At 35.0% G+C, this 12,570-nt stretch overlaps 1 protein-coding gene across 1 annotated transcript in view; it reads left to right on the top strand.

The window, feature by feature from the left end:
* The window catches only part of SLMAP (sarcolemma associated protein), a 46,757-nt gene that overhangs the window by 15,130 nt on the left and 19,057 nt on the right, over nt 1-12,570 (top strand). Inside the window, exons 9-10 of the mRNA XM_009576585.1 lie at nt 9,471-9,551; nt 9,811-9,870. Coding sequence (XP_009574880.1) covers nt 9,471-9,551; nt 9,811-9,870 — 141 coding nt within the window. The remainder of the gene's footprint in view (nt 1-9,470; nt 9,552-9,810; nt 9,871-12,570) is intronic.

Here is a 12,570-nt window from a genome sequence, read left to right as displayed (position 1 = left end):
TTTTCATCTGTTACAAATTAAGAAGTTGAAAGCCTGACACTGTCAGTTTAAGCGAACATCACAAGTAGCAGTAGGACAGAGATAACGTAATGATACCTTTTCTTCATTTCTTTCATTTATCTGATAATTAAAGGTCTCACACATTCTTCAAATTAGTTGTTACAAAGAACAAAAAGGAAAACAATACCTTAATTTTTATGTGGAAATCTAAGAGATTCTTTTAAGAAAAATAGAACATAAATATGCAATAGCAGTCTTTAGAAAGATGTGTTATTGGGGAATGAGAAACATGTTTTTCAAAGAAAATGGCTTTTGAAAATGAGTAATAAAACAGTGCAGTCTGCATATCTGTAATTAAAGAAAAACTTAAGATGTTAATACTTTTGTCCACTGAGAGAAAAATATCATTAGGATGAAGAGAGAAAAGTGCTATTAAACTTCAAAGAAAACTCATTTGTAGCATAAAGAATTATTTTTTTACTTAAGAGTTTACAGAAATTATGTATCTAAAGTTGAGCAGAGAGAAGTATTTATAAGCAGAAATAAGACAGTATCTTTTTTTGACATTATGCCCATTGGACTCTTCTTTTTGCTTTTAAATTTCAATAAGGGAGTATAACAGACTTGTTTGACTTTACTCCTTGTGATATGGATTGCAGTACTATAAACTGAATGACAGGATACTGCTAATGTTTGTCTACAAAAATTTAAACTTTATTTATTTGAAAAATGCTTGTGTTTAAAAGGGAATGATTGGTAGCTGTCTTCTGTCAGGCTGAAGTTTAAAATAATTTTAAATTTTGTAAAGATCTTGTATGAATCCTCTTTATTCAGTACATAAAAATTAACTGAAGTTAAATGCTTGAATAAAGATATTTTTTGTCTAGAATGAAAATGAAGAGCACACTGAGTGATGTTCAAATACAAATTGGTTGCCTGTTTTCATTGTTTGGATGTTAGCTTAACCTATTTTAGCAAAACTTGTATTAGTGTCACCTCTGCAAACTAAATGTGACCAGTCTTGTCACTATTGAGAAGCAAAAATGACCATCAGGATCTAGTAAAAGATTCTAACATGCAATTGAAGTAGTAATAAGAGAGTAAAATAAAGATCAATTTACTTATGCCTCCCCTTTCTTGAGAGATTGAAAGCTAGATTAAAGACACTGTAGGGCCTTGATTGCCTCATTTTTAGAAGAATGAATACGAGTTCAAAGGGTTCAGTATTCTGCATTTTTTTGTGGCAGTAGAAGTTTTTACTATCTAATCAAGAACAAAAAAGATTCCAAGTCAGCGGTTCATGTATTTATTTCTGGACTGAAAGTTTGCCTTTCCCAACTCAAATATGTTTAGTCAGGCCCCACGAAATCATGAAGTTAAAAACTGCAAACTGCAGGATCTATTATTTTTATTTTGTATGTAAGTGCTACCCTTCAGTTCTGCTCCTGCTCTTCGCTATCTGCAGCAGTGAGGGTTGGGAACTAGTGGGGAGAAAAAATATAGTTTCAGAGATTGCCAGGAACTGGAGTTTTAAGACATGTAGCAAATACTTAAGTGTAGAACAATATCATAAAGACTGGCAATATTGAGAAAGAATATATAGTTCATCATATGATACTACGTTTTTTTTTCCCCAGAGCTTTAGGTATTGGGAAACGAGCAGGTTTATTGTTTAAAAAATAATAATATGATAAAAATCCCAGGAATAGGAGTCACTCATTGAAGTTGTGTTATGTAGTGTTTGCTGTTTTGTCATAGTAGCAGAGGAATTAAAACGACAGGATCTGCAAACCGTAAAAGAAATCTAAAAAGAAAGGAGAATTGAGACAGCTTTGCCGTTTGTCTAGAAGACAAGGTTCTGACTTGTGCTGTTACAGCGGGGAAAGTGCATGTCTCCGTAGTTCTGGGTAAAAAGCACTTAAATTGGGAAAGCACAAGCAGAGAAATGAGGAAAAACAGCTTGAGTCAAGGAAGTGGAGTATGTAAGATAGCATAAGAAGGAAAATTAGATGATTAAACAATCTAGTATTCTATACAAACAGTTGCTACAGAGGTATAAGGCAACTGAAAGTGCTTATCAGGTAAGAGCAATCAAGACCTCTCAAGGTACTAAAGCTAGAATTTTTTTTGGTGGGGGAGAAGCAACAGGACACTAAAATCTTACTCAAGCTGCATTGCTTAACTTGGGTAGCATTGTTTGTAAAATCCGGCTTCTGTGGGTTTTTAAAGATTTTTTTTTTTTTTTTTTTTTTTTTTTTTTAAAAAGGAGAATACAGCTCGCAATATCATCCAGTAACCTGTCCTGGTCTACAACCTCTGTAGAATGTTATGAAATCTTTCTCTGAATGATCTGGGAAGCCTGTTACTTTCTGATCATTACATCCAGTTCACTTGTTGCTCATTTCATAACTTTTCTTTTTTAGTAACCACTGGTGAAAACCAGTGACATCGAAAGCAAAAGTCATGGTGCTTCTTTTTGGTTAGTACACTATATGAGTTATTACCAAAAATGGTGATGATGTATAGATGAAAGAGAGATTTGGTGCCCTGCTAGCTTCCTATCTTTTGCTCTAATCTAACTCTTCTTTATTTTGTGTCCTTATTTTTTTTCCTCATTTTGTGATTTTTTTGCATTTATGATTTTAAATGCAAGTAAATTTTTTGCCTTTTTGGCTTTTTTTTACATTTATCTATCTAAAATGGAGTAGTTTTTGGATGGATTGAATGGCTATTTTCACCTTTTCCATGAATTTATGACCTGCAGGTGGCAAGTAAAGTTAAAGCTGCTTTGTATCACTTTTCTCAGATGTTTTGAAATTTGTGTGTTGAGGGCCAGGTTTCCTTTCATTGGTCTTCAAAACTGGCATCCTTCAAAGACTAATTTGATACAAAAACATAAATGTATTGGGGGCATGTTACTTAAGTAATCATTGTAATGTTAACAGATCTTAACTATTGTATTACACATCGTGTTAGGCAACCTAAATCTAAAAGGGAGTTCTTAAATTGAAAAGATAGGAAATGCCTAAAAACCTAAAGAAAAGCTGCCTTTGAACTGGATTCATCAGCAAAAAGAAGCATAGGCTATCTTAAAGATGAACTGAAAGCTTAACTTCAAAGCAGATTGTTGCAGTAAAAATTATTATTGTTTATGATATATATCAGTAACTCTTTGCTGTCTGTTAAGTAGTGACTGGGTAGCATGAAAGATAAAAATTATTTGTGTCAGAAATTAAAGTTAGGATCCTCACCCTAATTTTTATTTTGGTAGCCAAAAATGCAGATCTTGATTCAGGGGAAAATGTGGATTGATTTTAAAAAAAACAAACAAACAAACAAAAAAAAACAACTAACCAAACAAAAAAACCCCAAAACAAACCACAAACAAAACAACAACAAAACCCAACCAAGTTTATGAAGTTTTCTGAAATAGTAATATGAAATGATGCAGAGAACTGAAAAAGGGAAGTTTTAAAGATACAGATCTGTCTGCTTTTACTTTCTGATTGTTGTCTGGATTCTGCCGTTTTTAGTGACTAAGGTGGTAACAGAGTGCAGAATAAAATCCTATGTAGTTCAATGACATCAACATCCAATTTTCTGTTTATTTTCTAAATATACACAGGCATGCTGAAATAAACTATTTTTTGTTGGCTTTGAAATATACTAATGCTAGCATTCTTCAAACACAGAGAATGCTTAGTTGTTTTGTAAGTTAGGAGAGATGTCAGCCATCGAGTGAAAAATACCGGCTGTACTAGCTTTGAGTCACACTGGGCAAGGGGACTTGCATTTACTGCTGAAGTTCTTTGCTGAAGAAATAGCGTCAAGAAGAAAACTTTTGTACAAATGTTGAAATTCATAATGGACATTAGAAAAGCCACCATGGAAAAGAAAAAAAAATTTGAAGTCTGCAGATTTCTTTAGTCATAGGAATTGAGAATTCTTAAAAGTGTGAAGAGCTGCTGCAAAGGTTTCAGTTTGGAAAAACATCTGCGTCAAGAAGACTAGTTTCTTTGTTTTGTACTATAATTATTCTGGTTTTAACAGTTACTGAATTGTGAAAACGCCAAGATCCATCAATTCATAATGCTAAGTTTTCTTCTGTAAACTGATTATAGAAGCCTATTTTAAGCTAACAGTCCAGCACAGATGAGGTGTTATCCCTTCAGATGAAGCAGCTGATAGCTACTTTGAGTGCATGGTTTTTGCATTCAGCTGTATTTTTCAGACCTACGGGCAGAATTCCTCAGCCGCTTTCTTGGTGCCTTCTTCCCCACTCCTCTTCCAGCCTCAGTTGAGTCCTGGAATAATCACATACGAAGACTTCGCTTAGGGTTTGTTGTTTGTTTTTTGTTTTTTGTTTTTTTTTAAATGGAAGCGTGCTCATGATACCACTCAGTAACTCTTCACTTGTGGCAGCAGTAACTTGATTCCCTCTGCGGTGCCTTCCTCAGTCAGTGACTCTCTCCAGCTCTGATGAACTCGGGACTGTTCTGAACTTGGATGATGAGTGATCTCCTACAGTTGCTTGAGACCTGAAGCCAATCCTGAAAATCCAGTGTGCTCTTCAGTATATTTCTGAAGCAATGTTTGTAAAATGTTATAGGAATGCAGGACAGTATTTGTAGATAAAAGTCGATGGAATATCTCTTTTAGACTAGTTTGTCTGGGTGTGGGGGAGGGGACAGGACAAGATTTTGGCCATGCAAACCCTTCTTCAGACCTCAAGGTTTTTTTGTCTGAAAGCTTGTCTACCATCTAGCGTTGAAAAAGATATCTCCATGCAAATGTCCCGTCTCCGTCCTTAGATTGTCATGGTTACAGCAACATGCCATCGGAGGAGTACAGAGACTTCTTAAACTTCAGAGCTACTTGAAGCTGGAAATGCTGACTAAAGCTCGCTATTTTTATTTTAATTAAAAATTTGAAAAGAATTTATGTCATCCAGCTTCCTTAATCTGCACTCTCCTATTTGTCCAGTCTTCTCTGCATCTCAGTTCCCTGTTAGCAGCACATGGGGTAAGCAGCAAATGGGGTTCCCTGCCTGACGGTCAGGGATCCGGCAGGGAGAGCACAGAGTGGAGGCAGAGGCAGCTTCAAGCCTGGTGTTTCAGTGGGTGTTAACAGCTTTTAACATTGCAAGAGCTACTGCATAGAAATTGATTATGTGATCTGTAAGATATGTGACCCTCAATAATCTTGCATGTTGGCATCACTAGCCGGTTGTTAAGGAATTTGAAATAATGAAATCTCCAAAAAATAAATTAATTAATTACTGGTTCAGTAATTCTTTTAGTGTCTTTGATTAATCCAAACCTGTTCTTCCTTGGTCTTACTGTTTGCCTTCATGTCCTAGCTGGAGTTAGGATGAAGTTAGTAATCTAGTCTCAAATTCCGTGTTTTAGGTTTTTATGCACCTGACATACATGAATAGACTTCCCTGTCAATGCTATATGTAAACTCAACTTTTGTGAACATGGATGTGATGCATGCACAACTTTTTGGAATTTGTGCAGCTCTCTGAAAGTTTTAAGCTAAGAAAGGCTATTTCTGTGTACCTTTCATAGGTACTGTTAAAGCAGTTGTGACGTGGTGGAGGTGGCTTCTCAGTTGCTGTTTTACTGTGGCATATTTCTAGATTTCTGCTGTGTCTGGTGGATATCTATTTCAGGCAACCGTCTCTTAGAATTCCTTTTTTGATAACTATAGCTTGAGAAATTTATTAGTTATTTATTGCTCCCAGTTAGATTTTATTTTAAAAAAGTTCATAAAAATTAATTTTTCTAACTTCTCATTAGTGAACTGAAGCATTAATAGTGTAAGCTAATAAATTGTAGGAGAAATAACTGTGCACTTTGTCACAAAGTTCCAGTAGGCTTGTGTGCTCTGTTTCATTATTCCATGCCAGAATAAAGTTTTTGTTCAAGCCTGAGTAGGAAGTAATATTATCAGCTTTTAATTTGGTCATGGAATGTAGTCTACGTAGATGTGTGCAGGGAAAAGCTTGCTTAATTTGAGCTTGGAAAGTAACACTTATTTTGTTTGGCAGACAAGATCATAGATGAAGGACATCTAACCAAAGTGGAAGAAACAAAGCTTTTGAAAGGTTAGACTTCTGGATTATTTAACTGTTTTTGAAGCATGTCTTTTATGTCACTTCAGTGCATGTTCTGTCTTAAACTAGCAGTTTGAGTTTTGTTGAATACTCACTTAAGACAAAAAAAACCAATGAAGGGGAGGTATATTGTTTACTGAACTCTGCTCCAAATACTAGTGTAGGATAAAAAGTTTAAAGGAAACAATTTTTGAAGATTGAGTGCATGAAATGCTAGTCTCAGTTTTGACTGAGTTCTTACCTGAATGTGCATTTAAAAAAAATACAATAATTTTTATAAATTGATTTAAATCTTTAGTGCCTGCATAAATTTCAAAAGGGTTTTTGTTTTTATTGTAGGACTAAATAGAAATAATGTTTGGTCTCATTTTAAGTTTTAAATAGAAGTGTATTTTCATTTGACTTTTTTCTGACTTACACCCTCATAACTTTAAAATAACGATTAACTTCCTAAACGTGCCTTTTCCAAGCAAAATATAAATGTGCATCTCTAACTCTTTTCTCTTCTGTATAAAACAAGTGAAATACAAGGATCTAATTAGAAAAGATTTATGTTGTTAAGGAACAGTCACCCTTATCTTGCAGTGCTAAAATCAGGAATGCTAGAAAGTGTGTAGATCAATATTTCCTATGTGTCTAATAATGTAAGATTGTTTGGACTCGTAGGCTGACTCGACTTTTGTAGCTTTTTATTAATGTCTAGACATACTAACTCATTTCTTTACCCTCTGTCCTTCTGCAAAGTGTTATGGTATTGACTAAGTGTTAGCTTGTTAAAAGTTCTGGTATTTTAGGGACTTTTCAATTTATCTTCTCTTACCTTAATGCATGATATTGCACCTTTAATTTGTTTCTGTACGTGAGTAAGCTATAGACAACATGCCATATTTGGCAAAAGAATGCATACAATAACTGTAACGTAACACTTGCATGCCACTTATCTTGCAAAGCAGTGAGCTATTTTTAGTGTTTGTTAATATATTCTAACTCATCAAGTAAGTATGATGTCAACACATTTTAATATACTTCATCATTTTGGCTATATTTATTCAGCTCAGTTTTATTATGGGAAATAGGGACAACTGCTCTGAAATAATACAGTACAGGAAGGAGTTTTGTGCTTATGACTCTGGTTCCAGAATAGGAAGCAGATTTCTAAACCATTTCTCTTTTTGAGTTCTGCTCTTTCAGATGTAGAAACTGATGCATCCTTCCTCTAGTGCCTAATATTGTACCTTCTTTCAGGAGGAGGAGGATAGGAGGGAGGAAAAAGCTGGTGTACCTGAGGGTGGATGTGAGGGGAGTATGGGAGGGAGGTGGGGGGAGAGAGAACTAATTCAGCAGTTGGAACTTGCACTGTTCCTCCTGTTTTGCACAGAGCAAGAAAGCTGTGTTTCCATGTGTGACCAGATATGGTAAAGTTACTTGGATACAGATATTGCTCATCTTAGGGTGTCTGGATTGGCCAGTAATACAAACAACATGGGTGAGGCTTTTAGGATGTACTTTTCCTAATACTTTAAAAAGAATGTATTACCTGATTTAGTAATTATTACAGTTTTAATGGCAATCTTGTGAGCTTGATTCTATATGATACATGTAGAATCTTTAGATATTAGTTAAAAACCTTATTCCTAAAAATAGGGAAGTACCCTTTTTGTTTCAGCAAAGAACCACCCCAAAGCTCAAGTTTTTAACTACTCCAGTCATTATGAGCTTTGAAGTCTGCAGAAGTCATATGAGATATGTTTGGAATAGCTGCCAGGTCTGAACCCCTAATGCGCTTTAAGTGTTCGGGTGCTTTCCCCTTCTCCCTCTCCAGTGATTTCAGTTACATTAAGATAGGAAGAGTCTGGCTCTTAATCAGCTACTTTGTTTGTACTTGCCTTCTTCTGTTTCACGTACAAGTGGATGTTATTCTGGCACAGAGAAATAGAAAACTTGTCATGTTAGATGAAGAAAACTTTTTTTTTCCTTCTATTAACCTGTCTGTATTTTGTCATCTGCCAATCCCCCAGTGTAAGTGCACAAGTTGTTTTCAGTTTCCACTTCTTTCATTTTGGGGGTATTTAGTTCTGTTTGTTCTCTTGTCATTTGAAAAAACAATGCACGCAAGCTTTCTCATTATTCCTTTGTTTTTTACATATTTTCATATACTAAACCTGTTGGTATAACACTTGATTTATTTATTGCTGTGCATCTTTCTTCCCGTGTCCTGGTACTTTTTTGTTGCGTCTACAGTATCTATATGTGAAGAAATTACTTGTGTTCACTGTGCTTTTCTGCATGTGTGGTAGAAGTAAAGTAGAAATGTTGTAATGATGCCTTTTTTTAATATATATCTCTACCTGGAACTTGAGACTCAGAGGAAACCTTTATTAATCTGTGGGTGGGCAGCGATGCTGTCAAACCAAGGCTCTGCATAGTCAGCCAAGAAAGACTTCATTATGTATAACCTCACCTGCATATTGGTGGCATGGTTCCTTGCTGACAAACTTACTAGATTTGTCCACACCAGAGGTAGTGTGACTTTGTTTAATGGACCCATCAGAACTAAACTGGAATGGTTATTGGGGGTGGGGGTGGGGGGGGGAGATTACAGCCTCATAAAGTATTTAGGCTCTGAGTCAGGGATACTTCTGTGTGGGAAAAGGATGCACTAGTCCCCTCACCTTTCGAAAATGTCTGGTCTCTATTAAAAATCTAGAACTGGTAAAAAAAAAAAAGGCAAAACAAAAACAACTTTGTGGCTTCACTAAGCTGCATATAATAATGTGGTGAGTTGTGTATGAACAGATATTTCATGAAGGTTTTTTTGGTGGAAAGGACATAGACTGCCTTCTCTTTATACAATTTGAACTGAAAATTCTTTCTAGAAATTAGTGTATTAATGTATATTGCTGTGATTCTTTACTGGTTCATACCATGCTTTTTTTTAACAGTACAGTATATACAAGACTTGTTGCTGTTATTTTATTTGTCCAAAATACCGAAGCACAGTTTTATTCTTAACAGCAGTTTCTTTCTGACTTGTTACAATATCTGCATTGTTCTAGTTTTCTTTTCTTATTTGTTCCCTGATTGAATCAGCTTTTTCAGAGTTCCAGCTGGCAGGAATACAGCTTTAACAAAAGTTCAAGCTGTGCATGAGACAGTTGCATCCCCTATTAGATGCTAGACTAGATTAATGACTTCAGTGATGCTGAATCCATTTTAGCCCAGACTTGCAAAGAAATAAGCAACCACCAGGTTTTTAAGTGTTTCTTCAACTACGTTGCTTTCTATCTTCATTTAGCAATAGAAAGAGACTGAATATTTACTGATTGTAGTCGATTTTCCTTGTCTCTTACAGAGAATCAAGCAAGAGTCAAAGAATCTGATTTGTCAGACACTCTTAGTCCAAGCAAGGAAAAAAGCAGCGACGACACTACAGGTAAGCATTTAACTGAGGTTTCTGTAACATCTAGTTTGCTCATGATTAAGTGATTTAATTCATTTTCCAGAAGAGCGGAGAATGTTTGTATTATGCAGAGACAGATACAAACTTAGAGCAGTATTGTATATTTTGCGACTTCATAATTAACTGTTGTAAAGTGAGAAGAATGTAAAAGCTTCTCTTCGCTTAAAGAATGCGTAGATGAAAACCGTCTGCAGTCTACCTGCTCTCTGAAAGGTGTGGGTTGTTTTTCTAGATGCCCAAATGGATGATCAAGATCTAAATGAACCTATTGCTAAAGTAGCTCTTCTAAAAGGTAATCAAATTTATTTTTGTAACTTTAGATGCATAATCTGTATATATATATCTTTTTGTCTACCTGTTTTTTATCCAATGTGCATTGAAGTAGAGTGCTGAAATTCAAATGTTTTAATCATGGTAGTACGGAAGAGTTGCATTTAAATATCAATAATGATTCCTTTGGGTGGTGTGGTATAAAAGCATACTTCTGAGTGTTAGAATAGAAATAATTTGTGCTTAAAGCTAGTTTCTGCACTCACCAACGCTGTTCTAGGAATTTACATGTTATAACTTCAAGTAGAGTTGAGAAATAGTTTCAGCATACACTTAAGCTAGGGCTAATAGCTGTGGGGAGGAGGGATTGTTCCATCACTGACGTATTTTAAGCATTGCCAAATTTTACTTGTATAGTTTCCATCACTGTCAGAAATGCTGCTGTTAGTTTGCACCTGATGGGTTAAAAAGAACATCTAAAATCTTTTTTTGGTTAACACCTCAAGATTTGAATTTCCTGTTGTAACTGTATTTAGAATGATTGCTGAGCCTTACCTTTGAGCTTCATAGCTATAAAATTAATTTTTTACTGCTCTTTGCACTGAAGGGATGTACTTAAAACTTGATTAGCAAGCTAATACTTACATATTCATGAGCTGAAAAATTCTGTGGGATATTAATTAGTTGTTACATTTAGCATACTGAAAGTTAATTTTATGCTTTATGTACAATTAGACATTTGATAAGATCTGTAAAGTGATGCTTATGTTCAGATCACAAGTAAAAAGAATGTCACAGTTCTTCATGGTTCAGAAAGACAGGAAACCATAATGGAATGTAGGAGACCTGTAAAAGAGCTTTTTTCTGTAATTGTTTACACTCTACTCTAATTTTATGACAGAAAGACTTCCAAAAATTGCATGTATTATATGTTTCCAAACAGCAAAACTAAAATGTAGTTTGGTATTTTCCGATGGATATCAGTTCAGCAAAGCAGTTTAAAAAGAAGTGTTTGAGATACTGAGCATGTTCCATTTGGATTTTGCTCTAATTCTGCAATTCAAGTATATTCAGTGATTTCCTGTGTTAGAAGGTAGAATCTGGTAATGTTGTTCGTAGTGATTATGATAGTCTTATGTTTAGTAAGAAATTTGGGAGCAAGTTTTATTTGGGAAAAAAAAAAAATCAGTTGAAAAGTATGATGTTCATTAAGCGTCAGAACTTTAAGTCTAGAATGGAGTTGTTTTTTTTTTTTTTTTTCTGTGAGCAGTGTCGCATGCACAGAATTCACAGCCGGAACAACCCTTTGTATGTAAACAGTAGAGTAGAGAAACTGAAGTCAGCCAGCTCACGTCAAAATTATTTAAATTCTAATTCTTATAGTTTTCAGATACACTTTTGTCTTGGCTAATTTTTCAGCCACATAAATTGAACTTTATAACGAGTCTCAGAATAGGCAACAGCTTCAAATATCTATATTGTCATATGAGGAAAAATGTCTCATGCTGCAGACTTGACTTCTATTCTATATAACTTTTCTTGTACAATATATTAATAAATCGAAGTAGTTAGCTAAATATTTTAAACACCCACACACTTTTTAAAAAAACAAGCAATCATGGTAGGTCCACTGATTTAGTGATTTTTCTACCTTTCTGGATTCTCAAAAAAAAAAAAAACCCCCCGAAACAAAAACAAACAAAAAACCCCACAAAACACAAAAAACCAAAAAAAAAAGAGTGAGTGTGAATGCTCCCATATGTAGCCAAGCGAAGACTACTCATAATTGGCTGGATTTCTTAGTTATCTTCTGCAGACACATTAAAAGTAGTCCATGGACCCCTCAGGCTGAAAACTGATTCCTGAATTCTCCTTATATGCAAGTGAAGTCTTCCTAAGTTCTGCCCAAAAGGTTCGTGTAACAGCCCAAGACCAAGATGAGGCTGCTGTGAGCATGCTGCTTCCTGGATTAGAACAGTCTCGATTCACAGCAAGGGTCAGGTGTAGTTATACTTTCTCTGTCCAGGGTATATTAAACTAGCAGGGAGGGTTAATTGAATTCTTAAAGGACTAAAATCGAGTTTTCTGTAGTAACATGGAAGCAGTCTTTTGGTAATGTGGATGTTCTCATTGCTTCATCTGTCTTTACCCAGTTGAAGATTTAAACTATAACCATTATTGAAATATCAAGTGAATACGTAGAAAAATACCTATTTGCATAGACTGCTTTGCTATTGAATTACATATTGTAATTAACTAAAATAATTGGAACAACTCTCTTTCTCTTGAGGCTATTTATGGGCATTCCTATTTTGCTCTCATGAAACCATTAAAAAATGTCTGTATGATGAATCATTTGCCCTTGTAATTTTTATGAAGAGCCTGTAAACCTGCAGTTTTGTATGAGGTTTTGTCAGAGAGCTACTTCATACGCCTGACTTTGCCCTAAAAAGGATCTTATTTGCCACAGAAAGACTTTCAAGTGGATTTGTTATGCAGCCATATAAATTACGGAAGAGTGAGAACATTTCTGATCTGGCAGCTGTTTGGAATGCGGAAACGGCTGCTGGAAAAGGCAGTGTTCCTTTTTGTTTAACTATTGGAATTTACAAAACAAATTAATGGAGCAAGAAAACGATGAGACTTTTAATTGTTGTAGTTTCCTCGAAGTGTATTTTCCATCAATAAATTTTGAGCGTATTCAGGATTTGTTCCAACTTTT

This window comes from Fulmarus glacialis, unplaced genomic scaffold, assembly GCF_000690835.1.
Source record: "Fulmarus glacialis isolate BGI_N327 unplaced genomic scaffold, ASM69083v1 scaffold8014, whole genome shotgun sequence".
NCBI classification, from domain to species: domain Eukaryota; kingdom Metazoa; phylum Chordata; class Aves; order Procellariiformes; family Procellariidae; genus Fulmarus; species Fulmarus glacialis.
The sequence above is the reverse complement of the archived record's forward strand: the minus strand, read 5'-3'. Positions and strand labels throughout refer to the sequence as shown.